Below are 27,214 nucleotides of genomic sequence, written 5' to 3'. Positions count from 1 at the left end.
GAAGGGTGGGGATTGGGCCAGATGGAGCCTCCTCCTCCTACCACCATAGCACAGAAGCCCAGGAGCAGCAGTGACTGGGCCAGGCCTGCCTATGGCTATCCTGAGGTCCCATAGTTGCCATGGTTACCCAGCCCTCTAGTTCATCTGCCTACAGAGAGAGTAGGCGGGGGCTCTGGGCAGAGCAGAGGCATTGAGCTGGGAGCATCTACCTCACCAGCCACTGTCGTAGGTCCTCTAAGGGACATAATAAATAGGGAGAAGCAGTTGAGGGTGGAGAAGAGGCTCCCATATGTCTCTCTTCCTTTCTGCCCCCTCTTTCCACCCCCTCCCCAGCTGTCTCTTCACAGTTCTTGTTCCCTCCTCCCCCTCCTCTAGCGCAGCTTGTCCCTCTTCCACTCAGACACCTGCAATGGGAGGCATCTCCTCCATTTCCCCCAGGATTTCTTCCTCTTTTCTCTTTCTTCACCACTGGCCACTGGCCACTGGCCACTAGCCACCCTCTCTGGCCCTGGCTCCTCTCTCCTGAGTGGCTCACAGCACCTTTGGCCTCTCCTCCGTCATCTCCTCACATGAGCATCATTGAAGGAAGAGGCTGGGGCAGCGAGGACCCCTCCAGGAGCCCATCTTTTCTTCTCTTGTTCTGGATTATCACCTGTGTCCTTGCCTGCTCTCTGGAGCTTCAGTCCAGACTGAATACTGCTCTTGCACACCTTCCTTAACTGGCTGAGGCCTGCACAGCACATACACGGGCAGAGACACCATCCATAGGCACCTGCCCTCCTACACACAATCAGCCCACGTATACATACACCTGGGTCTCTAGATGGGGCTCACACAGAAGTTGCACACTAGTGATTAAGAGTGTGGGCACTTCAGTCAGATGGGTCTGGGCTCAATTCCAGGCTCACCAGTTCTTTGACGATGGGTGAATTTAAATGAAGCCTCACGTGGTTTGCCAGAAAAATGGGGTAAATGATGCTAGTGAGAGTGAATGCATTTAAAGCATGTAGCACAAAGTTTCATACATGCCAAACAATAATGTCCACTGCTGTTGTTAATGTTATTAAGGGGACACAGACTGACTTCCTGAAACATTAAGACCACACTCATGGAGAGGCAGGGATGTGCAGTGTATGAGGACATGCGCACATTCACGTCCCCAGGAAAACCAGGCTGCGCAGACCTTAGATGCCCCCTCTGTGTTCATAATTCACTCACAGACCTGCTGCCCTCCTTCAGTCCCCCCAACGCCCCTGCTTGACTTGCCCCACAGCTGTGTGGGGGCTGGAGTGCAGCTCCTGGAGGACTCAGCAGGGCTTCTCTGGAGACAGCTGTAAGGGGGCATCAACCTGCCCCTTTGACAGCCCCTCATTACCACCCTGCATCTTTGGCAAATTAACCTCCATGGTGCTGGGCCCCCTGGGGTTGGGAGGTGAGGGAGGGGCTCCTTAGATCCCACTGGCACACATTTGGGGTGAAACCGCTGAGATACCAGGCTGCATAGGAGCTGTGGCTCAGACTTGAAAGGGCTGGTCCTCTTTTCTAAATAGTGTGGGTGGACGGGCGGGGGTTATGGACTGTCCATGGCCATATGGGGCACGATGGATAGAGGCCAAGGTGCTAGGAGTGATTCCTTTTATTAAAGACCAGAAAGTCAGGATAACTGAAGAAAGTTACAAGGCTGAGGGGTATGGGGCCTGGAGAGAAAGAGCAGGGCTCACCGCGCACTTCCAGGACCTAGGGGGCACATCTGGTCCAAGGGGGAGAGGCACTGGGCACTCGAGTCACAAGGGTCAGGACAGGCACCTGGGACCGGTGGGATGGATAGTCAATTAGCACCTTCCTCTGCACTGCACGGAGCCCCCCCCCCCCCCCACCTGCTCCACCAAGCCCCACGCCTTAGGGCCCCGGGACTCACTGAGAGGCGGAGGGAGTGTCAGTGGTCCGATGGGAGGCAGTCACGGGCTAGGGCTGGGGGTCGTGGCCGGGGTGCAGGGCCTGGGAGCCCCGGGGCTGATGCCCTGGCTGGCGTAGTACTCCACCACCTGCCTGGGCACCTCAGCCAGGACGCACTTGGCAAGAGCGGAGGGTGCGGCCTGGGGGTGGGGGTGGGGACGGGGTCAGGCGAGGGGGAGGGATTTCGGGGGTGGCCCGCGGGGAGCCAGTGTCCCTCACGCGCCATCAACCCCAAGTGGGACAGATGGGTGAGATTTGAGGGCCTGAGGGCCTGGGGAACTGAGTCCTTCAGCCGGGAGGGGGTGCCGGGCACTCACATCCTTGAAGTCCCGAAAGGGCACGAACTGCACGATGTCTCGGGCCGCAGGCACCCCTCGGGGGCAGCGCAAGGGACCGTCGTCGCCATCCAGCAGCCGCATGTCCGAGAAGTCGGCGTTGCCCACACCCACGATGATGATGGACATGGGCAGGCGAGAGGCGCGCACGATGGCTGCGCGGGTCTCGGCCATGTCGCTCACCACGCCGTCTGTGAGCACCAGCAGCACGGAGTACTTCTAGGGCAGGCAGCGGGGAGAAAGGGTGGGCTCTGTGTGCCAGGGCGTTGGCACCTGCCCCAAGCTCAAGCCTCGGCCCTGGCCCCACCAGAGGACAGCCAGTGGGGCAGCGCCTGGTTTCGCGCTGCATCTCCTCACCGTGGCTTGGCCGGTGCTCTGCTCGCGCTGAGCTGGCCCGGCCACGCGGTTGATGATGGGGGCCACGTTGGTGGGGCCGTAGAGCTGGATCTGGGGTAGGCACCGGCGGTAGGAGGCGATGACCCCCGAGATCTCTGTAGGCGAGGGGGTGAAGCCAGCAGAGATTAGCAGGCCTTTTGACACCCTTAAAGCAAAGAGGTCCCTTCCTGTCTCAGGACTGCCTGTCCCCCTAAGTTCCTCACTAAGCAGGAGAGTTGGATGGTCCAGACTCTGGGAGAGGAGGCCAGGCAGATGGTGGGCCAGGGACCAGGAGTCCCCAATGAAAAGAGCAGCTGAGTGGTCCGATCAGCCCAGGCCTGGGCCCATGAGGATGGAGTCTGTGCCATGGGGTGTACAGGCTGCACGAAGTGTATGGGGGGAGGTGGGCCAGTGAAAATCTCTACTCTTACCTTCACATTCAGGGTTTTCTGGGTCAAAGTTGATAGCAAAGTCATGGGACACCTGTGAGGGGGAGAGCGGGGAGAAGATGTCTCTCCTTCCTTTCGCACTCTCCCAACAAATCCTCCCTTCTTCTCAATCCAGCCTACCTCGAAGTTAGGGGGGATTCGAGCGCCAAAGCCAAATGCTGGAAACCGTTTATCACTGGGGAGAAGAAAAGGCTGTGGGGCCTAACGGGCAAGGCAGGCCTCCCTCCTGACCTCCCTCCTCCCCAGCCTACCCCTCTCCCACCTGTCATAGTCCTGGCAGATGCCTCCCACGGCACGCAGGGCCTGCAGGTAGTGGTTGGGCTGGCGGGGGCTGAGGCAGTGTAGGGACTGGCTGCTCCTCGGGTCCCCATTGGAGGCAGTGAAGTCGATGGCCACCTAGTAGAAGTGGGGAGAGGGTCACACCGCATCCGTGAGAGCTAACAGAGAGGCTCACCCAGAGCTAGTGTCTGTAGGGAGGACTAAGGTAAACCCAGTCAAGCCCACAGGGAGCCTTATCATGGAGTGGGTGTCGGGTACAAGAAGACCATACTAAGCCTCCTGAGAGGTCCCAAAATAGGGGCAGTGGGGATTTGGAGCTCCTTCTGTTCACTCTGTGTTTAGTCCCTTACTCTTGCCTGTGTCCCCCCTGTCCCCTTTACCGTGAAGCTGATCTGGCAGCCGCCCATGATATAATCCAGGAAGGTGTGCACCTTCTCCACCTAGCAGGAGGGGGAGAGGTAAAGTAGCAGGACCGTCCTTTCAGGAGGTAACTGGTCGGGGCTTCCATGGGGCAAGTGGAAAAACACGTTTTTGAGGTTGGAGTTCCCGGTTGGATAGGGCAGGGCTTCTCAGTTCTCAGAAGAGGAGAAACTGGTCTTTGAGACAAGGGCAGGGGTGAATCTGAGGGTCTGACTTGAGGCAGACCCTGGGATTTACCGTGCACTGGGCCAGGACTACGGTTCCTGAGCTCCTGTAGTTCTTCTTCTTGTCCCGGTACTTGGGATTGATACAGTCCCACTGCATCTAGACCCCACACACCCCACAATCCCAGAGTCACCATTTCCTGTGGTGACCCCTTGTCTCCCTTCCAGCTGGGCCTCCCAGAGCAAGACCCCCTCTGTCTAAGGACAGAGCCCGGGTACTTTCCACCCTTTCTCCCTCATCACACATCCTGGGCTCTTCAGTACTCTTGGAACTCTCCCAGGGATCTGGGTGGGACTCTGAGGGGCTGGGGGTCTCTGCGGCACCTCCTGCCCAGGGTTTGCGGTCCCTTCCTGCATCTCCTGGAAGGTGCTGGTGAACTCGCCGATGAAGTCATGCTTCCCGCTCGAGTCATAGTCATACACCAGGAACTGAGAAGGCAAGGAGGGGAGGCAAAAGGGTCAGGGTCACTTTGCAGTGGTTCCTGGGGAGCAGAAGGAGGGATTTAGGGAGGTGGGGGCTAACAGTCCCTGGGCCCACACACATGAACTCAGTTTGCCCAAAGAGGCTACCTGCTGAACTTTATTTTTTGGCTCCATCTGGCCCAGACTTTGGCCTTGATAAAAGGCACACAGTGTGGGAGTATTGAGCCATGCCTGGGTCTTTGCTCCACAGTGGGAAAGGCTTATCACATGAGGGAGGGGGAGGGGTCTTGACAGACTCAGGGGCCATGTCTTCCACAGGGGCTGGACGCTCCTTGGCGGCCCTTGCTTGGCGGGGCCTCACCTTCAGAGGCCGGTGGACATCACAGCTGCATAGGGAGTGCAGGGACAGGCGGAATGGCTCCCAGCTGGGATTCAGGTTGTTCTTTACCACCTTGGAGAGGCACCAGAGAGCTGGTCACCTCCTGTCTGGGTTCCCCTACCTTGCTCTTCTTCCCTCCCTCCCCACAGCCCCAGTCACCAACCTCAGTCCTCCAGACGAGCTGGTCACTCTGGTCCCCATCGGTTTTATAGATCTCCATGAAAGGATCAGACTTGCTGAACAGATCCTGGGGACGCAGAGGAAAGGACATGTGAGCCTGGTGAGGTCTGCAGGGGGAGGTAGCTAACACTGAGGAGGGAGCAGCACTGATTTGTCTTGAGTGGGGGCCTATGCTCTCTAACAAGGAAGATGGGGGCCAAGACTCTAGGGGTTCCCACCTTGTTGTCCAGCTTGTGGGCTCTGAAGGTGAGCTGGACATAGTCATTGGTGCCAGATACTTCCTCGGCCACAATCTGCAAGGGGATATAAGTGGCAGGATTCCCCCCTACCACCCAAAGATTCACTTTATGCCCTGTCCCTTCAGTGAGGGCCAGTCCTGGACGTGATGTCACCATGGATATCCATGAGAGGGCATTGAATGCCCCATCTAAGGGTGAGTACAAGGTGATCTTGCCTACCGTGATGGTGGACTTGCCCGCAGTCTTCCCATTCTTCAGCAGTAATGGCTTGGTGACCTTGGTTTGTGACACAATCTGGAGATGGAAGTGGAGGGAGACCCAGCTGTGACATCCCCATCTGCCTGGGCCAGGGAACAAGGGACAGGGTACTAGGTGTCCTTAGAGTGTTCACAGCGGCTGTGCTTGGGCTAGGGTTGGACTTAATTTCCACAGTAACGTTTCAAGAGTAAACAATGTGATGACTCCCATTGTTTAGATGAGGAAACTAAGACTCAGAGAGGTTAAGGATCTTGCCCAAGGCTGCACAGCCAGCAACTGGTGGAGATGGGGGTCCAAGCCCAGAATGAACTCACTCCAGAGTTGATTTTCTGTTATTTTGGCTTTCAGAGGCAGAAGCCGACGAGGGTGGGGTGAATGGGAATGCAAACCTGGCCCAGGGTGCATTCTGTAGAGCCCAAGAAGGTGTCGTTGCTGGGACCGGTGGCTCCGTCCTCAGCATCAAACACGTGGAACTGCAGGGGCTGCTTCTCCTCAAAAAAGTACTCAAGGGCCAGCACCCGAGAGAAGACCGGGCTAGAACAGGAGCGTAGCACCTCTGTGCGTTCCACCTGCAGCAGGAGGGGCGAAGGCCCTCTGGGAAACCAGGCTACTTTGCCCTGCCCTGGACCACCCTGCTCATGCCAGCTTTCTTCGGGCTCCCATACCCCCGGTGACTAGCTCTTCCTTTGCTAGGTTCAGCCCTGAGCTTAGGATGCTGCCAGCCCACTGAGCCATAGGGCCCATCTCAGGACTGTCTGGGACTCTGCGGACTTTGGAAGCTGTAAAACGGTTTGTGTTTGTCATGATGAAACACCTGTCCCCAGGGTGACCCCCACTGCCTAGAAAAGGCCCCTCAGGGTCCTCACACTCCCCTGTGAGGCTTCCCTTGCCCCTTCCCAGCCCCCATCCTCCCTAGGCCAGGAGGTTAAGATAAGACCAAGCCTGTTCTCACCTCCACCCATTGCTCATCAGAGTAGAGCTTGAGCAGCACGCAGGGGTGGGGCTTGGTGAGTGTGTCTCTGTCCAAGAGGCCATGGCAGGACACCCGCAGCTCTACCCGTGAGGCCCCCAGCGTCATGGCTGGGGGCTCGGGTACCCATCCCATCTCAGGGTCCGACATGTCACTGTGGGACAGAACAGATGACCTGGACACTGGAAAGGGAACATGTGCCAGGAGAGGGATCTGTCTTCTGGGAACCTAGGCCCCCCTCCTCCCTTGTCAAGCTTCCTGAGGCCCTAGGATCTCATGGATCTCTTGCTTCCCCCCTACTCACCCCCACCCCTGCCCTCAGCTTGGCTTCCCTGGGGCTCTGAACAAGGAGGGCGGAGGATCTGAGCCTCCCGCTCCCGCACAGCTGTGTGCCTCCGTCACTCCTGCTGGCCTACTGTGCGTGGATGAGGCTCAAGAAGGCTGGGGGTGTTCGGTGGGGGGGGCATTCCTGGCAGTCTTGGCTCCTAGGCCATCGATTGATCTAAGCTTTCTGCTATCTCAGCACCTTCTGCTATTTCCCGACTGATGTTTGAGCCAGCACCGCACTCAGTCTTGGCACGCACGCACGAGGGAGCTGAACTGGGGCAAGGGAGTGGGGAGATGGGTGGAGGAGCCCCTGGAAGCCTGAAAGGGGTTGGGCCTCAGGAATGGAGTCTGCAGGGAGCGGGAGGAGACTGCTCATAAGGTGCCCTGTGGGGCTGTCCCTCTCCACCTCACCCTATTCACCTTCTGGGTGGCTCATGGCAAGGGAGGGGTGGTGGGTTTGGGCAGTTGGAGACGGATGCTGGTCTCTGCCGAAAGCTCCTCCGAGGTTCCTGGCAGGGACTCCCACTATGACAAGTCTCGCTTCCCTCCCCACCTCCCCTGTTCTCACACTTCTTGGCAGCACTGGCACTGTCTCTTAGCGACAGGATTTTTGGGGAGCCACAGCCCCCTCCATGCTGCCCGTGGGATGCACGCATGCCACCCTCCCCCAGCAGTGGTACCAAGCCTCGGGCAGCAGCAGGCAGGGGGATGCTGGCCCGAGTTCACGGCCGGTCAGTCCATCTATCTGTGTCTGTCCACATCGCAGGGTGAGGCTGTCTCTGATCCTGTGTCGTGCTTTCCCCAGGCGAGTGTGTGTTGATATGTCTGAATGCCCCCACCCTGTGTGTCTGTCCCCTGGTTGTGTGTCTGTTTCCAGGAGGGTGTGCCAGTTCCAGTACCTCCCTCAGGACTGGGACCCTTCTCTGGCTAGGGTACCCCCCCTCCCCATAGTGCGTACCTTTCTGGATATGTGAGGGGAGGGTCTGAGTGGGTGGGTGGGGGTCTCTGCCTTCCATTCACAAGTCTCCCAGTTCCTTCAGGGTCCCTGAGATGGGCAGGGGCATGTGGTGGTGAGAGGATAGGGCAGAACTGGAGGCCTCTCTGGGGGCTGGGGGAGACGTTGTTATGGAGACTGGGCCAGACTGGGAGCTAGGAAGGAAGGGTAGGCTCACCTGGGCTCTAGTCGGGGGGCTCCTCTCTCCGGCTCTCTGGCCCTGGCCCTGACTCCCTTGCTGCTCCAGCCGCTGGCGCCGGCTCCGGCTCCGGCTCTGCTGCTATTTATGGGGCATGGATGGGGAGGGGTGGGGGGGCCCCGCAGTACCAGCTCCCCCCCCCCCCCCCCCCCCCCCCCCCCCCCGCACAAACCGGTTGGGAGGGAGAAGAGGGAAGGGGCAGGGCCACTGCCGAGGAAGGAGCCACAGAACCCACGGAACCGGGGAGGAGGGCGGGCTGGGGGTGGCTCAGAGGCAGGACCCCCACAGACACAGTGACACACCCACACCCGTGCTCACGTTGTGGCAGTGCCTGTGTGCACACACAGTCACGCTGGGGGATGATGGAGACACACGCACCCACGACTCATGGGATACTGACACACACAGGCGCCAGCACATAAACTCACTGTGACACCACGACAGTTACAGCCCTACCAATACACATAAGGAAACACACCCAGTCTCACAGCACTCTCCACATCACGCTTGTTGAGGATATTCGCAGTAACACATCAAAGAACACGGGGCTATACTTGTCACACACACATACACTCATTCACACCAGCCTAAATACAACAGAATGGAGATCTTCACGTGCTCCTTAAAAATCATCCCGTGCCACGCTAAATCTCATAGCTTTGAGAATGAGGTCCAGCTCCCTAACTGCTTTTATTTATTTTATTTTATTATTGTTTTTCCCTAACTGCTTTTAAACAGGGACACACTTAAGGAAATGGATGCAGTTACCTAAGGGCACACAGCCTTCCATCCTGAAGCGGGGGCTGCCAGTAGAGAGATCTGCCGAAGGACCGATGGCATCTTCCCAGCACCCATGGCTCACCGCTCCCCCCATATTCAGCCCGAGCGGTCTTATCCTTGTGGGAGGGGCGATGCCACAGACAGATCGTGAGGTAACAAGTCATTAGTCATTCCCTATTGAGACCAGGGACAGTGAGGGATTGCCTGGGTAGCTGCATGCCATGAGTGAAGACATTTGGGTCCATGGTGACCTGGGATGAGTACACAAGAGGGTTCACCTGAACATCTCTACCCTCCCTCCTCTAAACTGCTCACATATTAAGTTAGCAGCCATTTGTTGAACATCTCCTGGGCGCCAGGGGCTGGGGCTGCACAGGTGATTGAGACATGGCTCCTGCCCCTGGGGGAGGTGCGTGTGTAAAGAACAGACAGACCCACAGACAGAGGGATGATAAGCTAACACACAAATGCTATGAAGTGTGACAGGTGCAAAATTACGGACCGGTTCAGGAGGCCACAGGTCACAAAGAGGGAGGGTTCAATTTAGATGAGTCGGGGAAGGCATCAGGAAGGGCTTCACAGAGGAAGAGGCCCCTGAATGGAGCCTCGAAAGCCAAAGTAGTATTTGTTAGTACACCAACAGGAGGCAAATAATTCGATTGTCTCTTGCCATAGGCACTTCTGTTCACCTTCAGGCCACTCTACTGTTGAGGTTTCTGACTACTGATGGCACCCCTAGGATAATGCAACACCATTTAATCCCATCATCAGTGAACCTGCCTGTATGTGAGCTTGTACGTATACTGCTCCCATCTCCTCCTGGTACACGGGGGTCTTCCGATCCCACCGCACCTCCCAGAGCTGGGCACACACACAGAGAAATCAGCATTTCTGTCATCTCAGTCTCTGCTCCAGCCAGCTCAGCCCCGATCCTGCACGTGACCCCTGCCACCCACTCAGGGGGCACTTCTCAGTACCCTCCCATTTGGTACCTCTCAGGTCCATCCCCCTCCTATTGGGCTCCTGTTCCCATTCCTGTGGGGTATTCCTTACTTTTCCCTACTGCGACCAAACATTGTGCACTAAAGGGGAGCAGATGGTGGGGGTGGAGGTGGCAGTGAATGGGGGAAGACAGCAGAGATGAGGCAGGCAGTGATTTTGTTTTTTTATTCTATACAAGGAGGGAGAGAGTCCCTGGGGATAGAGGGACAGATCCGCCCTTCCAGGAGAGAGGACGGCTCTGTCCCAAGCTTTGCCTCCCTCTCTCCAGGTGGCCCTTCCCTTCCTGTCCCCACACCTCATCCTGCCATCCTGCCTCTGTGGGATGGGAGGGCAGAGGGCCTGGAGGTGTGGGCGGAAGGGTTGGGGTCTGAGTCCTTGTGAGGCACATGTCGAGAGGAGGGCTGGGCAGGGTGCTGCAGTGGCTGTCAGTCTGTTCCTGGCTCACTGGTTCCTGCTGGGGACAAATCCAGGGAGTCCTGTTTCCTGGACAGGGAGAGCCAGCCTCTCGGCAGGGCGTATGCCACGTCAGGCAGAGGGGGACCGCCCTGTCGCCCACCCTACTGGCACCTGTGGGGTCAGGGGGCTGTCTTCTATCAGGTTCCAGCTTGTCACAGGACTGTGCCCGCCGTGTCCTCTTGGGCTTCAGGGGGGCAGTCCGGCGGCCTGGATCAGGGGGCCCTGAAATGACAGTCAAGGCAGGCCCGACACAAGAGTAGAGCTCATAGGCCAGGCACTTATGCAGGCTATGACTCATTCCAAGCCCAGGAGGGGGTCCTGATGTGGGCAGCAAGGTCTCTGAGGCACCCGACCCCCCCTCTGGCTGGGTGGCAGACCTTGGACCTCAGGCTCCTCTTGGTCCTGCTGGGAGCCCAGCCTCAGCCTGGGCTTATTCATTCCTGGGGCTGTACCCCCAGCCTCAGCCTCCTCCCTGCCCCCCGGCTCCTGAGGAGGGCGGCGGCCCCTAGGCACAGCCACTGGTTTGGGAGGCCGTGGAGCTAAAGGGGGGTCCTGTAGCTGCAGAAGAAGAAAAATGCTGGGTCAGTCAGTTAGTCCTTTCACCTCATCCAAGGACCCCTTTCGTCTGCCTTGCTGGCCCTCACCTTGGCATTCCTAGCGGGAATGGTCCTCTCTGGGAAGAGGGTCCCCTCCTTCTCTTCCTCCCCATCCTGAGAGGCTGGGCTGGGGCTCTGGCAGCTGTGGTTGGGGGCACTCTCCTCCGCTGGGGGATGAGAAGAGAGGAGAAGCTGCAGGAAAAGGCATTCTTGCATAGCTCGTCCTGCCCTCTCTGTCCTCATGACGCCCTAGAAGCCAGGACACACCCCTGCCCCCAAGCCCATTTGCTCCTGTGTGTCTGTCCTGGATGTATCCCTCACTCTCATGTTTTCATAGCCCCTGGCCTCCAGGACTGTCTGGAGCCTATTGCCTTTGGAGGATGGGTGCTCTGCCCTGGCTGTTCCTCTTGAAGAGTAGTCCCCAGGCCTGTTCCTGCTGGAGCAGAGCCAGGGTGCAGGGACCGCTGGGTCCACAGGCATGGCTGTCTATTCAGGGCTGCAGTGCCCCGGGGCCCTGCCAAGGCTGCAGCCTGGCATTTGCTGGATTCTGTCTGCCAGTCTGATTTAGATGGTGAGAGCCCTGGGGAGAGATGTCCTGACACCCTCCTCCTGCCGCCTCTGTGGCTTTATGCAATCTGACCCAAGGGTATGCTGACTGGAAGGTGTTGTCTGTGTTGTGTGTATGTGAGGTATAAGAGGGACCTGGAAGGTGCTGGTGGTAGGTGTGTGCAGAGTGGAGTATCTGACTCTTTTAGTTTTCTAAATGAAGGATGGAGCCTCACTTTAGGTGTTTGAACTGGTCTCTGTGTGGGATGGGATAAGTGGCAAAGACGGCCTCGGAGGATGGGCCAGGAGCACAGGCTCTGCATCACACCCGTGTACCCTAGCCTTGCGATGGGAGTGGGGCAGGGGAGCAAGTGTCTACTTCTATGGGGAGATTTGTCCATGTTGATGTTGTTGGAGGGTCATATTCTAGGCCTGTGGGCAATTCAGTTGATGCCCAGCTGACCAAGTTTCCTTTAGAGGCTCCTTAAGTGAAAGATGCTCCTGCAGAAAGAAAGCATCATGTCACAGTTTATTTACTCCTTCAGAGTCCTGAAGCCAGAAGGTAAATGATTTGCTTAAGGTCGACTTGGGAAGTGGTGGCTGAGCTGGGATTGAGATCCAGTTTCTGATCTCCAACGCATGCCTCTTGCCCCTTCCTTGAGGCACGTTTCTGAGTGAACTGAGGATAGTGTGGCAAGCTACTTTTGGAGGAGACTGCCATGTTTGAGGTGGGGTATTGCCCACCCTATTACCCCCTGAGGTGCAGAGAGAGAGGCCTTCTTTATAGAAGTGCCACTCTGCTGATGGTGGCCAGAGGTGGCACCTGCCCTCCAGAGTTCCCTGGAACCACCCACAAAGTATTGTTCCTATCTGCTAACCCTGGCTGGCAAACAGAACTTGTTTTGTAGGACCTTGCTTTGGATGGGCTTGTTAGTTTTCTTTTGCACGTAGCTTTGTAAATATCCGTAAACATGTTTACGGTGGTGACTTCCTCACTGCCCCATCCTGGCTGTAAATTCCCCAACACAGGGCTGGGGGTTCTGGTTCTTTGGGCACACCCTGGGCCTTCAGTGTCGCTGCCCGAGAAGAGGCGCTCCATACCTATGTGCCATGTGGCCTCTGCTCGGCGCATGGCGCTGAAGCTTGGCTTGGTGCTTTGGGGTGGCGGTGGGGGCTTCCAGGCCCCAGGCCCTGGAGCACGGGGAGGGGATGGGGAAAGGGGGAAAGGGAGGAAGGGGAGAGGCACATCAGGAGGGGCCTCTGAGAGAGGGGTCAAGGAAAGGAAGTGAGGGCAACTGTTCTTACCTGCGTCGTCTGAAGAGCGCCGTTTCTGCCAAGCCTGGACACTGCCCTCCAGGTCTGGGCCTGGGCCCTGAAAGGACAGCTGAGTCAGGTCGTAAGACAAATATCCTCCACACTGGGGCTGTGGTTAGTGAGGAGAGGGTTTCTGTTCTGGCCTCTCAGGCTGTTCTCATGGCATCAGTCCCTAGACCCTTGGACCCTCTTCCCCCTGAAAGTGGCACCCCTACCACCCGAGGGGCATAAGAAATGGTTTAGACGAAGGAGCATACTGTTATTTTAATAGTTTTTTGCTTATTTTATGTGTGGTAGAAAATAAAAACATGACTAGTACAGTAAGCCCACGCTTTGAAAAAATAATGCTTAGGACCAAAGCTAAAAAGGTAAGTTGATTTAAAGAAAAATATGTAAATGATAATACAGGTTGGTAGGTGGAGAGGGTAAAAATCCATTGTGAAGGTGGTAATCAAGTCACCAAAGTTTCAGAAAGTGAGCTCTAGAAGTCAGTATTTCTATGACTGCCCATTTCGCAAGGAGGTAGAGGCTCCAGGAGGTTAGGTGACCTGCCCAGGCTTTCGAGGCAGGCAAGCTTGCGGACGGACGGGAGCAGACCTGCGGCTCACACCTTCTAACACCACAGACTCACTCTCTCTGCTGGCCCAGCAGGGACTGGCATGGAAGGGAAGGTAGAAGGGGGATCCGTAGGAACAGTTGGGTGCCTGGGCTCCCCTCACCTCTCGTTTCCCGTCGAAGCTCCAACCCTTGGCTCTTCCCAACCCAGGAAGGGCAACACCATGGACCCTTGGCTGCTGTGCCGTCCCAGGGGCCAGGCCCCCCTCCCCTGGCTCTGCCCCCTCAGTGCCCTGGAACAAGGCCTAGGGTTTACAAGCAGTTCCTGATGGAGAAGGGGCTCCAAGGGCAGCAAGGGAGCAGGGGAGGGCCCTTTCCCCCTCAGCCCCCAGCCCAGGGGCTGCCCTGCCCCAACCCTCTGGCCCTCCTCTGACTCCTCAGAGGAGTCCTTTTTTTTTTTTTTTTTCCCTCCTTTGCATGCAGCACTCCCAGCATGCTCTGGGTCACCAGGCTTAGGCAGCTCAAGGAGTGGGGTGGGGGTGGGGGTGGGTAGGGGGCCATTGGGATGACCAAAGCTCCCGAGAATCCTGAGTCCTAGCCTTCTCCCATTAACTGCCTGGGGTGGGTACATGGGTGGGCTATGTGCAGAACAGCAACCAGGAAGGATGCAGCACTTCACCTCACTTACCATCTTCCTGCGGAAGGAAGGCCCTCGGCTCCCCCCAAATCCAGGGAGGGGGCCACTCTCCTCCTCTGGGCTCCAACAGGGGGAGGAGTTATTGCCAAGGCTGGGGGGATCTGGACTGGGGGGACTCTCCTGAGTTGGGGGTGGGGGTGGGGGCGGAGGGAGGAGGAGCCCAGTGGTGGGGGACCCTGGGCCCCGGTCCCCCTTGAAGCTCCGGGGCCGGCGGAAGTGAAACAGGCCTCTGCGCCTCTTCTTCTGGAGTGGAGGCAGCGGTGGCTCTGAGAGGCCTGGCCGCAGGGTCCGCAGAGTCCGGGGATAGCTGGGCAGGGTTGGGTGAGTTAGTGACAAAGCCGTGAGGGCAGATGCAAATGCCAAATACGGGGGCAGATCAGGACACCCCCACACCCCAGGACACTCTTGGCTGGTGCTGGCAGTGCTGGCACTAGTGTAGGCCTAGGTCTAATAAACCTCCCACTTCCCTCTCCCATCCAGCCTCTCCTGCTACCCTGTAATCCTTTCCACTTTGTTCTCAGGGGAGATGGCGTCCTCAACTTCCCTGTAAAAACCCTCCAGCAGCCCCCTTCCCCCCATCTCCACAGCAACTCCTTCCTCCCAGGCACCCCCTGGCCCTGACCCCTCACCCTTCTCTCTGCTTTTCCAGGCGACTCTGTTTCTTCTGGACAGATGCTAGGGAGTCCGAAGGACTGTGACGGAGAATATACCCTCCAGGCCTCTCTCCACTGACTGCCATCCCATCTTAGGGCCTGCTGTTCCCCCATTCACCCACCCCTGTCCCCATCATGCCATTGTGGTGGTTCACCCTGGCCATCCCTTCCAGCTGTCCTGAGGACAATCAGAGAACCTGAGAGTTAAGGGCTGGGTGGGGAAGGTTGAGAATGTGGGGAACTGTTCCAGGGGGACTGGCTTTGGAACCTGCCATTGGAGAGGCCTCTGTGATTGCTGGGAGGACACAGGAGCCCTACAGGGCCTGTGGGCCTGCAGAAAATGGGACTGTATCTAGTTGCCACACCTGGAGCTTTCATCCATGACCCTTCGGCTGAAAAAGTCCTCCAGCCCCTCATCCAGGCGGGTGGCCATCCCATTCTCCTGACGAGTCCCAGTCACTGGCATCTGCTGGGAGGAAAGTCCTGGAGGGTAGCTCATCTGGATGCAGAAGTCCTCCCCATTGCCCCCACCCACTCAGGGCCTTCCTCTTTGGACTTGGACTTGCCTCTTGTTTGTCCCATGGAAACTGAGACTTCAGTGCACATGGGGCATTTCCTAAGTTTGGTGGCTCTTGGCTCTATCCCTCACCCAGATGGGAACCGCTGCTGTCTGGCAGATAGAGATTTCCTATCTCGGAGAACTGGATAATCCCATCCTCTTTTTGGTGGCCTTCTTCGGCCCCTGCCTGCTCTCCCAAGGCTGATGTTTCTGGCATTTGGGTCCTAAAGCTAGAACCTCTGGCTGTGGCATTGCTAAGTGAAGTTGGTCCTCTTGGGAGGATTTGGGGACTCACACTGGGCCGACCAGGTCCTGGAGGTGTGGTCCTGGGGGGCCGGGGCCTGCCTTGTGTTTGATGCCTCAGTTTATAGCCGTGAGTCGGCAGCTCAGACAGATCCTCCCAGGAGCCACTGGCTGTGGGCTGGCTGCTCCCGAGTCCTGAGAACCAGCCGGGGGGGATCCCCAGACTTCCCAGCTGGCTTTCCATGTCCTGAGGGCTCCCACCTGTGGGCACAGCAGCCTTAGAAGGACCAGCAGGAGGCACAGGGAGAAAGCAGGCTGGCGAGACAGAATTAAAAAGAAAGGGACCAGGGCCTGGGAAGGGTGGAGGAACCTGGAGGACATTAGAATTGAGGCTGGGGACTCACTAATGAAGGCGGACACTGGCCGGATCTTGCGGCAGCGTTTCTGCTTTTTGATGGCCATGGTGTCCTGCAGAAATGGAGACGAAGGGTGGGGAGTGATTGCAAGTCCCAGGACCCTCACCCGAAGGCTATTCCTTGAAAAGCCTTCTCTTTAGAGACCCTCCTGACTCCCTGTTGTCCTTGGGTGGCTGAGGGATTGGGATGAGGGAAGGGGCGAGGCTGGATTGGGATGGAGGGTGAAACCCAGGCCCAGTAACCGGGGAGAGGGGAGCCCAGGGAAATGGAAAGGGACAGTGTTTTGCAGGTTTCTAGTTTAGGGTGGGGAGTGCAGGGTGGAGGCACTCACAATGTTGGTCCCGAGTTCATCATCTGTGGTCTCCTCATGGTCGTGGTTCCGGCCTCGGCCCCGGGAGGACAGATCCTGCCCTTGGCCTGGCCCCAACGGTGGATCTGATAGTGTCTTTAGCTGGGCCAGGTGCCGGGCCTGGGGAGGGACAGGCACGAACAGGTTCCCAAGGAAGCTGCCCACTTCCCAGGGCTTTGGGGAAGGGTTGCTTGGGGGAGATGGGACGATGTGGGGTGGAGGGTACGCCTGAGCCTGGTGTGGGTTCCGAAGTCTTACCAGGCTCTTATGGGAGTGGTAGAGCTCCTGCAGGATTTCATCCACTATGGAGTTGGTCAAGTAGGTGACTACTGAGAGCTTCACTTCGCTGTGGGTACAGGTAGGACTGCTCAGCCACCCCTTCCAGGCCCCTGGGCCTCGGCCCCGCCCTTCCCCAGATGCCTAGGGGAGTGGGCAGCTGGCCTCGCTGTCCACAGAGGCACCTTAGGTCTCCCCTATGTCTCCATAAAGACATGCCCCGTCCCACCCACTGACCCCCAGCATAGGTGTGTGTGGGTCAGGAGGGCGGGCAAAGAGGAGTTGAAGGGGAGCAAGAGGCCTCCAGGCCAGGCTCCTGGAATTCCAGTAAAGCAGAGCTGGGTAAACTGGGGTGTTGAGTAAACCCTGCTGGTCTCTGCTGTAAGCCCAGAAACTTTTTGGCTTGAGCTTGGCCGTTTCATGTGTGTGTGTGATCATTTTCTTCTGCTTTGGTGAAGGGTGGGACCCAGAATGAGGATTCTGGGGGGGGTGCAGGCAACAAGAACTGGAGGGGGCAGAATATAACCACGCCCCCCCCCCAATTTTGTCCACGCCTCTGAAGAGGCTGTGCTTTGTTTTGGGAGATAAATCTTGGTGTCTGTGCGTGGCTGTGTGTGTGTGAGTGTACTCCTGTGTGTACTTGCCAGGCTCCTAAACCCAGGCTCAGCATTTAGATTCTAGGGCAAAGACCAGTCAGACCCTAAATAGCAAGGTTGCAGTTAGTTAAAGATTTATCCCTTGTAATGGAGATTGTGCCATTCATTATTCATTGCTGATAGCTGGGCCCCAAGTCCCTAAGTGCTCTGGGCCAAATCCAGCCCCATCCCAGTGCCAACCCCCTCCGCCTCTCACTCCAGCTTGTTCTGAATGTCCTGTCCTGCCTGCTCCAGCAGCGCCCCTCGGATGAAGTTCCGGGGCACAGTGACGCGCTCGGCCACATTGCTCAGCATCTTGTTGTGCCCCTCAGCCACTCGCATGGCCACGGGACATAACTCCTGTGTTAGGCTGACCATCGACTCCAGGATCACCTGGTATGGGGGGAAGGGAGGCCAGAGCCCCATGGGGGGCAGGGTCAGGGCTGGCACCACACCAGGAGAGCCTCCAGCCTATCTCTCCAGCCCCCTATGGTGAGACTGAAAGGCCCACCAAACATTCCAGGTCTGGTTACCAGGAGAGCCTGGGAGACTCAGGCTCCCCCACATCCTGGCCAGTGTCCCTTCCACCCTACCATATGGACAGGGGAGAGTCAGTCCAAGGATCAGAGTCCAGAGGGGAGAGATCGGAGTTCAGAGGCCAAAGTGGAAGCTAGCAGAAAAAAATCCAAGCCCTGTTTGCTAGCAATGCCTGACATACTGGGAGTGTGGGTGGCCTCCACTCTGTATCTCCTTCTCGTCCCCAGTAATATCCCCATGCTGATCTTAGCCCTTGGCTTTGAGCCTTGGTCAACATTGGGCTTCCTCCCTCAGGACTTGCCTGCAGCTCTTTGTCCACAGCCTTGGACACCTCACTAGCAACCGACTCCAGCCTCTGTCGTACAGGCCCATCATTGGCTAGCACGTGGCCCAGCTCGTAGAGGCTGGGGAATAGCTGCAGAGGAAGGGATTATCATGGGGTGTGTGTGTGTCAAAATTGGGCCTGATCACGTCCCTGGGGGCCCTGGGTGAGGAGAGCAGATGCATGCATGGGTCAGGGCCCGGATACTCCTGGAGTAGTGTGGCTGGCCTTCCTGGGCTCTCAGTCTGTGAGGGAGGCTGGGGCTATGGAGGGCTCACCGCCCGTGAATTTTTGGCATCCTTGATGAGGTCCCGAGCATAAAGCAGCTCATCTTGCACAGGTTCCAGGGGGCACAATCTCAGTGCCCGAACCTCCTCTTGCACTCGGCCGCACAGCCGCTGCAGCATCTGGAGCACAGCCAGTAGAAGAGTCAGGGTGGACACTTGCACCCTTATCTTCCTAAGGTGGGACCCCAGGCACCCCACTCCTGGGTCCCCTGGGGCAGTGCTCCTGATGCTGGCATTGATGGGGTGGTGGTGGTGTCTCTGGAGGGTCTGCTCTCTCGTCTTCTTGGGATGCCCTTGAATGCCCAGGGGAGCTCCTGCAGTCCTGCACACTCCTTGTCTGGGCCCCCCCACATGTCCTCTCATGTTTGAGGCCATACTGCCAATGTCCTGTCTTTTGCTCTCCCACACACTCAGTCCAGTTGTAGATGCCACAAAATGTCTCTTTCATGCCCTGCCCCCAAGCATGTGCATGCTCCATCGTGTCAGACCTGAGCCCCACATGCCCCATGCATGCCCCATGTGTCCCAGAGGGAAACGTTTACTTGCTCGGCGCTGCTGGTCACTAGGCCCTGCTGCAGCCTGAAGGCCTGCTCCTGGGGGCACGTCTGGGAGTGGTTGTTCCTCACCAGGCACCACTGGATCTGGAGGGGATGAGGTGGGAGGGGTCAGGGCCTGGGACATGGGCTGGCCTCTGCCCCTCCCTGTTCTACCCGGCAGCCGAGGCCTCTACCTTCTGCCAGACATCCTCGGTGCGCTCAGGGGCACTGCGGTAGGCTTGGGAGATGTCGCTCACAGGGAAGGACATGAAGCGCAGTGTGTGGTTGCTGTGGGGCACAGTGGTACAGCTGGGTGGCGGAGAGGGGGGGACCAGCCCTTGCTCCCCACACCCCCTTGCCGACCGTTTCCCTCACTCTCGGCCTTTCCTAGCGTTTCTGTGCAAATAGGTTGAGCAAGCTGGGGTAAGGGCTGGTCTAACAGGCCTGGTCCAGGCCCAGAGAGGCTGGGACTGGGGTCAGGGCAGAGCCCTGGTCCACTCACCTCTCCAGGGCCCTCGCAATGTCCAGAAAGCCTAGGGCAGACGTGTTGTTCCGATCCCATAGGATGGTTCTAGGGAGACAGTGAACAGTAGCTGGTGGCTCCTCCCTCTGGGTCCCTGTTTCCGGCAGGCACATTAGCCTGCTCTGGAGTCCTCCCTCCTTTACTGGGTGATGTGGTTGACTCCAGGATGGTTCTGGGGCTGAGGGTGTCCTGGAAGCTGGGGTACAGAGCAACAGGCAAGGGGGGGGCGCCTGTGTGCGCCTGTGTGTCTGTGTCTGTGTGTGTTGGGGGGGGCACCAAAGTTCCAGGTCGGGGCCCAGCTGTGCACTGCACCTGAGGGAGGAGTTGATCTGCAGGGCCTTGGACAGCATCTTGGCCCCGATGTCCTCCATGCCGTTGCCGCTCAGGTCTACCTTGGCCAGGCAGGTGTTGCTTCCCAGTGCATTGATGAGGATGCTGGTGCGAAGCTTCAGCCGCGAGTCTGCCACGGACAGTGACTGCAGGGACTGTGTGGGCAAGAGTGGGGTTGGGCCTGGTCCCCGTAGCCCCTGCCACTGTGGGTCCCTCCCAGGGCCCAGGAACTCACACAATCCTCTTCTTGGATCAGTTGCACCAGCTTATGGAGGATTTCCTCCAGGGTCCTGTGGGGAGTCAGGGCTCAGAGCAGGAGGGGAGGGGCCGGGGTCGTGGTACTGGCGGAGCAGGAAGTGACTTGAGCAGGAGAGGGGGCAGAGGGGCCACAGTGAGACAAAAGGGTAGGTGGATGATGGAGTGGGGTCTGTGGGTATGGGGAGGGGCCTCACTTGGCCTTGACGTTGAAGTTCTTGCCCAGGAACAGGTGCTTGAGGGACTTGTTCTTTCCAAGTGCAGGCACCAGTGTCAGGAGGTCCGAGTCAAACCCTGGCCAACAGATGGGAGAAGTTTGGCCTTGAGGCCTGAGGCTCACTGGAGCATCCTTGGGGGTTCTCCCCATGCTCCAGCCCTGACCCCACTGGTTCCCAGGAAGGGAAGTGCCCCTACTCACCATTGTCTGACAGATCCAGGCTGCCCACACAGGTGACAGTCCCCAGCTGCTCCTGCAAAGCCTGGGCTCCTGCTGAGCGGAGCTGCAGGGACACGGTTGGGGGGTTTGGGAGGGCGGTTAGAGCAGGGGTGGGGGTGGAGGGAGAGCACCTTTAATGCTCAGAGACTAGAGTCTCTGACACAAGGACTCAAGGCCAGCCCAGGTCTCAGGTGTCAAATCAGGAGGCCCCTTCTCCACACCAGATCCTTCCCCAGGGCTCTCTCCCGGTTTCCCTTTAGCCCGAAATCTCGCCAGGTGGCTGCTCTGAGATAGCTCGCTCCTGCCCTCTGGTGGAAATGTCTAGTATCTCTCGCTCCAAAGCTTCCAGGGAGGAGGAGATGGGTGGCTGAAAATGACTTCTGAAGACAGCGAGCGAACTACCGACTAAGAAGGAAAATGGAGGTGTGGTGGGTCCAAGGGCCGCAGGGGTGCAGCACAGAGGCAAGATAGAGCCAGCGTTTGGTGACGGTTGGGGAAATGAACTGTGGGGTTATGGGTGGGGGACTGGCGGTGGTGCTGGGGGAAGGGGGGCTCACCTCACAGCTGCTGAGGTCCAGGTGCAGGTCACTGAGGTGAGTGTTGAGGGAGAGGCCCTGGAGCAGTGCCCTGTGGGAGGAAGGTCAGCGGGCCCATCTCTACCTCTCACCCTCTTCTCTCATGGTTCCCTCTTGGACGCCCCCCAACCCTGCACCCACCCGACCTGAGGGCCTCCAGGGGCAGCCTTGTGGCAGACAGGTTGACGTGGCTTAGTGTGTAGGCGCTGCTGAAGAACTGCTTGAAGGCCGGCGGGGCCTCCCTGCCCTTCCTGCAGAGACTCCTGGGGTCAGCAAGGGAGGGGGAAGGTGTGGCTCACCCCATCCCTCCCTGCATCCCTCGTGCTCCCACCTGTGGGAGCAGCTGTTGCGCGCCAGGTTGAGGTAGGTTAGGTGGGAGCAGCACCCGTGGAGCAGGGCTCCCAGAAGCTGTGGGGAGAGACATGGTGGGTGTCACAGGGGCTGAGAGGGGTGTGGGGAGGGGCTGGCAAGGACTCCTCCCTCCCTCCCCTTCAAGGTCCTGGCTCGTCACCCTCGTCTCCCTCAGCAGTTGGTCTGTGTGAGCCCTTCTATGAATGCCCACTTTGCCTCTCAATGCCTCAGTTTTCCCCTCTGTGGAAAGTGGGTCTACTCCCGGCCTGACCCCCAGGGGTGGGGAGAGTCTCACAGGTAGTTAACGTGTAAAGCCAGGGCTACCAGGGGCTCATGAGGCACTGTGTTTAAGTTAGAGGAAGAGCCCTTTCCTCCTGATGGGCTCAGCCCTATCCCAGGGTGCACAGTTGCGGAGTAGAGGAAGGGCTGGCTTTCAGGCACAGCCAGTCGGACCTCGGGCAGTGGCCGGGATAGCATACCCCAGGGGTGTGAGCTGTGGGCGTTGCCTTATAATTCAGCTGAACTTCGAGTCATCCTGCCAGCTCTGTCCACTCAAGGCAAGGGTGGTGAGGCAGGGACCCACCCTGGCCTCCCTAAGTCACCTCTCCTGTCACCGACCCCTCACCAAGTCAATGGCGCAGTCAGTCCCTGCCAGGTCCAGGTGCATCAGAGCATTGGGCTGGGCCAGGAAACTGTAGAGGGCCTGGGAACAAGGACAGAGGGGCTGCCAGGGAAGGAAGGGGCGACAGAGCCCCTCTACCCCCAAGCTATAGCGCAGAGATTCCCAGGTCCTGAAGCCTGAGCATGCTTCTGCAGGGCTTGAGCTATGTCCCATGGACTCACATTGGCCTCGTCTGTGGCGAGCAGCCCAGGGTTCTTGCTCAGGTCCAGGTATCGAAGGGAGCTGGCAAAGGCTGGGTTGGCCCCGAAGGTCTGGCCCAGCGCCTGGAGCCCTGAGCACAGTGGGCACTGAGCTGGGTTGGCCCCCATCCCCACCTCTCCCCTTCTCCACAATTCTTCCCCACCCTGAGATGTGGCTCATTTCCCTTCCTCGGATCCCTGGGATACTGTGTGAGTGTGCTGGTCCACCTCCGGGACTCAAGGCTCCAGAGGGTGCTAAGGGAGGGTGGGATGGGGGGGCTGAGGTCAGAGGTCGGGGGTCCTGGTGCAAGTACCTCGAGGGGAAATGGCAGTCTTGGCCAGGCACAATTTGGTGAGGCCAGTGGGGAAGCAGAGGAGCTGCTGACTCAGACTGAGGAAGCCTGGGGAGTGGAGAGAGAAATGCGCCCAGTGAGGGGCAGGTGGTGGGCATCAGGGGTGCAGAGTCAGGGTGAGGGCTTGAAGGGGGTATAGGCCCGGGGTCAAGGACAGTAGTATTGGGGCGAGGGCTGGCATCAGGCCATAGAGCCCCTGTTCAGCCCGGCGTTGGGCTCTGGGTGAGGACAGAGGTCTGTATTGTGGTGGGGGTAGGATTCAGGGCTGGGGCTCACCCTTGTCCTCGATGGGGTTGTGGGACAGAGTGAGGGCATGCAGCACACAGCTCCCGTTCTCCCCAAACACCCCGGCCAGCTTCTGGACAAAGTCCCTTCAGGGAAGGGGAGGAAGGATTTGTTTGTCCCAGCCCCTGGGCTTCCCTTCTTCTTCCACCTGCCTGCCTGCATGGCTCTGGAAAGGTCAGAGGCCCCCACAGGTGGGGACCAGCTTGGGCCCTGCCAGGGAGCTTGTCATCACTCTGAAGGAAGTGGGAAGTTGGGAAGTTGTACCAAGACAAAGCCTAGCTCTGGGTCCTTGAGACTAGAGCAGCCCACCCTGCTGGGTAGTTGACAGAAGAGGGGGATGGGGCATGGACCATACTGGGAGAGGCCCTGGAGCTGGGGGGCCAGGAGGCTTGGGTCTGAGTCCCAGCTTGACCACAGACTTGCTTTGTGCCCTTTTGAGGCCTATGTCTCCTTTTCTGTCAAGTGAGGAGCTGGAGGAGATAGCTTGGAGGCTGCATCATGCTCTGAGGTTCTGAGACCCTAAGCCTACATCATTGGGGCACTACTGCCCAGGGAGGAGGCTGGCCTCACGTCTTAAGCCCAGCATTGTCCAGCACCAGCTCTTCAAGGCTCCCAGACTTGCTCAGGGTATGTAGCACCTGTTCTAGCACTTCAGAGCCCTAAGGACAGAGGGGGTTTTTTGATCAGGAGCCAGAGAGGACACCACTCTCCAGCCCCTCCTCCCACCCCTCCTAGTCCCTACCAGTCGCAGATCCTTGCAGTAGAGTTTGGTGAACCACTGATTATAGGCCAGGGCTGCCACCATTAGGGCCAAGTCTCTGTGGGCAGATTGAAGGGGGCAGGCAAGTGGTGAGCAGGTAGCCAGGGCAGGAAAGAAGAATCTAGAGATGGGGTAGTTGGGGAAAGTCTAGATGGGTAGAGGGCAAGGGGGAGTGGGGTTGGGGAGATAGAGCTGGGGCTGTAGGCAGGACTAGAAGAGGGAGCCTGGAAGGGCCAGGGTTGGGCTGAGGCTGGAAGGGGGGGATTGAGTCTCTGCTCCATCTGCTTACCGGCTTTCCAAGTGGCTGAAATCCAAAAGATTGAACTCCCGGTTATCCTCGGCATGATAGATGGTGTCCACATCCTTGGAGAGGTGGAACTGGCTCACATCTGCTCCCCTTATCCCTTGCCCTCTCCCTCTGGGTCCCACCTGCCCACCTGCTAGGTCCTTGCCCAACGTACCCATTGCACCTCCTCACGGCAGTGCAGTCCATTGTAGTCACACAGGGCAGCATAGGTCTCAGAGAAGCCACCTGTGGGGCAGAACATGAAATGGCTCCATGAGGGGTAGGGGTGTGGGGAATAGGTTTGGGGCTCAAGGAAAGGTGAAGTTCATTGCATGTGGCCAGTGTCCTGGGTACCCACTACACCATGAACCTCTGAGGTCTGAGAGCTACAGAGTCCTCGGGGCAGGTAAAGCCTCAGGCACAAGGGAGTCTGGACAAGGGCAGGGTAGTTGAGGTTCCACTTCCATCGAGTCTGTCCCTGCTCACCGCAGACGCTATGAGTAGTAGATGTGGAAGTCTCAGAGTTGGGGGACGTGTCTCGGGGCCCTTCTGGGGTGTCAGCATTTCCACGCCGGATTAGACACCTGGAAAACGAACAAATCCTTCCCAGAGAGGGGTGGAAAGAGGCTCTCAATTCTTCCCCTGTTATAGCTTCTGGATCCCTGGGAACAAGCAGGAGTGGGGACATACGGGCTCTTCCCCTCGGTGTGCCAGGAGCCCAGGTCCAGGGGAAGGAGAGAATGAAGGAGAAGTCTCCTTGTTGTCTAATCCTTTGCAAGAGTCCTCCTTTGCCACTTACCCGGGGCCAGGGCAGACCTTGGAGAGGGCAGAGCTCACATGTCGCGTCACCTGGTCTACGCTCTCTGCGGATGGCAGCCGCAGGCTCACCAGGCCATGCTCCGTCTCCACTAGGATCTGGAGGAAAGGGGGAACCAAGGCCTCGGACATCAAATCCTTCCTCCTGCTGGCCCAAGAGTAGGGCCCAAGTCCTGCTACTCACCTGGTTCTGACTGAGTGTATTGAAGGCGCGGATTTCTAGGACATTGAAGGAGCTCTCCACCTGTGGAGGGGGTGGGCATGGGGATGTTCATCTTGAGGATAGGGTGCCTAGCTCTGGAAGGAGTAGTCCAGGGGTACCCCTGCTCCTCAGCCAGACTCACCTTGGCTGGGACCTTCAGAGGGAAGAGGTGGAGGCGCCAGGAGGTCAGGGCCTTCAGAGAGAGGGAAAGAATGTCAGCAGCCAGTGGCAGTTCCTGGGCCCAAGGCCTCCCGTCCTCCTTCAGCCCCCTCAGCCTGTGTGCAACTCCTATCAGCAGTGGCCCCCTGCTCCAGGGGTCCTCCCTCTCTCTCAGCCCCACCCTGGGCTCCTAGACAGCCACCTAGTCCGGCCTGCTCCCTTCCACAGCCTTGGTCTCCTCACACCCCCACCATCCCTAGTCTCCCCTGCCTCCTGGCGTTTCTGTTCTCAGTAGCCCAGCTGCCCCTGATTATGCTCCCACTGCCTGCTCCTTCCCCCAGCCCCCAGCCTAAGAGCAGTGCCCTCACCAGAACTCGATCCTCAAACTTCTTGGGTTTCGTTTCCAGCTTCACCCGATGTTGTTGGAGCACAGCCCCTTGGCTTAGGCACCTCCTGATGCTATCTGCGGGTGGGTGGGGGGCCTGCTCAGAGCTCCCCTTACCCTGGCCATCCCCACCTCCCCAGGGTTCTCCAGGGGTGGGGTCAGATGAGAGGACAAAGAAAGAGAGAGAGAGAGAGAGAGAGAGAGGCTTTCCTTCTTGGGTGGCTTTTCCTATTAGAGAGGAAGGGGGGTGTGGAAAAACTCTGGCTCCTGATGTTCCTGAGTCAGGGGACAGTTGCTGAGTGACACTGTCTGTGGGAGGGTGTGTCTTACACTTTGGCGGGTGTGAAGGATTTTTCCAACCCATGTTCTCCAGCAGCCATCAACACATACATAGTGAGTCAGTGTGGGGGTGTGGGGGTGTCCCTTTGACTATATTCTGGGTGGTCTGGGTGTGAGCATCTGCCTTTTACTATGCATGTGTGCCTGCCTTCTGACGACGCCAGGGAGCCTGTGTGTGTGGTGTGTGGCGTTAGTAGGGGTGGATAGGTGAATGAGTGTGCCATGCTTGTAGTTGTGAAAGACAGCTCTGCTTTGGGAAGAGGGTGGGAGGCAGGGGTGGTGGTGGTGGTGGTAAGGAGTTACTGTTTAAATTTCCTAGTAAAACCATCCAGATATCCTAGTGCGTGTGTGTGCATGCGCTTGTGCGGTGGGGGTGCAGTTTCTGTTAAGACGTGTGTACACACACATCCGATGCTTGTGTTTATGTGTGTGTGTAGATATGGGAAATTGCCACGGCGCAGCATGCCTCTTGAGTACCCTTGAGCGTCCTGGTTTCTGCGTGGGCTAGACTACGCTCCAGCCTGGGGCAGGGGGCGAGTGAGGGTTGTGATAGTGCTGGGGGGTCGGGCCCTGGTTTGGGTTGAGTCTGAGAACCTCACAAACAGGAGAGACCTTGAGGTGTGCGTGTAAGTAGGGAGAAGGGGCAGGCTCAGACGGGGGTTGTGGGAGGGGAGCTGCAGAGACCCTGCTCTTGGTTTCAGCTCCAGTGGGGCCCTCTTCCCTGACTCCCTTCTTGCCCCACTGGCCTGGGAGCTGCCGGGCTGCCGGAGGGGCTCTCAGGGCTAGTTCCGGGGCGGGGCCGGGAGGAGGGAGGGTGCTGAGCCAAGAGGCGGCCAGGACCAGGGGCAGCTCCCGCGGCCCGGCGGGGCGGGCCGGGCCCCGCCCGGCGGGCAAGCGGGGACTCTCCGGAGGGGAGACTGGACGCCTCGCCGAGGGATGGGCCAGAGCAATGAGAGGCAGCCCCAGGGAGCGCCAGGGGACTGCACCTGTCACCGAAGATCGGGTCGGGCGGCTCTGGGACTGGAAGGTCCTGACGGGGTGAGGCGAGGCGGGCAGTGGAGGATGCTCGGGGACTGCGATGCCCCGAGCTAGGGTGCAGGGGCCGGGGGCTGCCTTGGAGTCGGAATGCATGGGGCGCGGGGAGGGAGGAGGCACCGGGGCAGGGGTGCACCGCGGGGAGGAACGCACTGGGTCTGGGATGCTCCGGGACGGGGCGTCCCGGAGACCACCGCAGCCTCGTACCTTGCAGCTCGCGGGTGAGCTCCGCGCCGGGCTTGGCCATGGCGGCCGCTGCTGCCGCCGTTGCTGCAGAGGAGCCGCCGCCGCCGGGGAGCCGCGGCACATGCTAGACCCGGCTCCGGCAGGGCCCCGGCGCTCAGCGCTGCAGCAGCCGCCGAGCCCGCTCCCGTCAGGGGCGGCTGCGCGAGCGCTCCTCCCCCCTCTCCCCCCTCACTCCCGCCCTCCCCCCCGCTCCCCCCGCTCCCGGGCCTGGAAGCCCCGGTCTCCCGCCCCGCCCGGAGAGGTGCGGGACT

The 27,214-nt window shown here is 58.7% G+C and overlaps 2 protein-coding genes across 18 annotated transcripts; both read right to left on the bottom strand.

Moving 5' to 3' along the window:
- Positions 1-1,621: 1,621 nt before the first annotated feature.
- On the bottom strand, positions 1,622-8,155 carry CPNE6 (copine 6). 2 transcript variants are annotated; one of them, XM_026007574.2, is made up of 17 exons: positions 7,987-8,155; positions 6,470-6,641; positions 5,907-6,086; positions 5,479-5,553; positions 5,239-5,313; positions 5,004-5,087; positions 4,823-4,912; positions 4,363-4,467; positions 4,052-4,138; positions 3,775-3,834; positions 3,378-3,511; positions 3,236-3,290; positions 3,098-3,149; positions 2,649-2,782; positions 2,274-2,510; positions 1,919-2,096; positions 1,622-1,806 (listed from the first exon to the last, which is right to left on the bottom strand). In XM_026007574.2, exons 2-16 carry the CDS (start codon positions 6,635-6,637, stop codon positions 1,959-1,961), a joined length of 1,674 nt encoding a protein of 557 aa, XP_025863359.1. In that variant the 5' UTR covers positions 6,638-6,641; positions 7,987-8,155; the 3' UTR covers positions 1,622-1,806; positions 1,919-1,958. The 2 variants fall into 2 exon arrangements, with proteins under 2 accessions (XP_025863359.1, XP_072617347.1); XM_072761246.1 differs by having other exon boundaries at positions 6,470-6,669; positions 7,987-8,078.
- Positions 8,156-9,939: 1,784 nt separating this feature from the next.
- Positions 9,940-27,200, bottom strand: CARMIL3 (capping protein regulator and myosin 1 linker 3). Of its 16 annotated transcripts, none has more exons than XM_026007567.2 (40): positions 26,925-27,200; positions 25,327-25,421; positions 24,942-24,992; positions 24,782-24,841; positions 24,581-24,696; positions 24,268-24,365; positions 23,957-24,027; positions 23,785-23,858; positions 23,478-23,553; positions 23,306-23,394; positions 22,727-22,821; positions 22,412-22,498; positions 22,080-22,189; positions 21,862-21,939; positions 21,217-21,293; positions 21,032-21,136; positions 20,868-20,937; positions 20,293-20,374; positions 20,072-20,168; positions 19,855-19,909; positions 19,602-19,774; positions 19,269-19,337; positions 18,961-19,054; positions 18,773-18,871; positions 18,222-18,350; positions 17,923-18,036; positions 17,302-17,477; positions 16,432-16,519; positions 16,156-16,293; positions 15,813-15,876; positions 15,461-15,669; positions 14,972-15,075; positions 13,945-14,260; positions 13,421-13,549; positions 12,693-12,759; positions 12,489-12,578; positions 10,890-11,008; positions 10,623-10,803; positions 10,357-10,467; positions 9,940-10,243 (listed from the first exon to the last, which is right to left on the bottom strand). In XM_026007567.2, the coding sequence occupies exons 1-40, from the start codon at positions 26,962-26,964 to the stop codon at positions 10,215-10,217; spliced, it is 4,125 nt and encodes a 1,374-aa protein (XP_025863352.2). In that variant the 5' UTR covers positions 26,965-27,200; the 3' UTR covers positions 9,940-10,214. The 16 variants fall into 16 exon arrangements, 12 of the variants coding, with proteins under 12 accessions (XP_025863352.2, XP_025863353.2, XP_072617339.1 ...); XM_026007568.2 differs by having other exon boundaries at positions 9,940-10,240; XM_072761238.1 differs by having other exon boundaries at positions 10,357-10,452.
- Positions 27,201-27,214: the final 14 nt, after the last annotated feature.

The sequence above is a fragment of the Vulpes vulpes genome, chromosome 6 (genome assembly GCF_048418805.1).
Source record: "Vulpes vulpes isolate BD-2025 chromosome 6, VulVul3, whole genome shotgun sequence".
In the NCBI taxonomy this organism is placed as follows: Eukaryota; Metazoa; Chordata; class Mammalia; order Carnivora; family Canidae; genus Vulpes; species Vulpes vulpes.
Note: the sequence above shows the minus strand (reverse complement) of the source record. Positions and strands in the feature narration are given on the sequence as shown.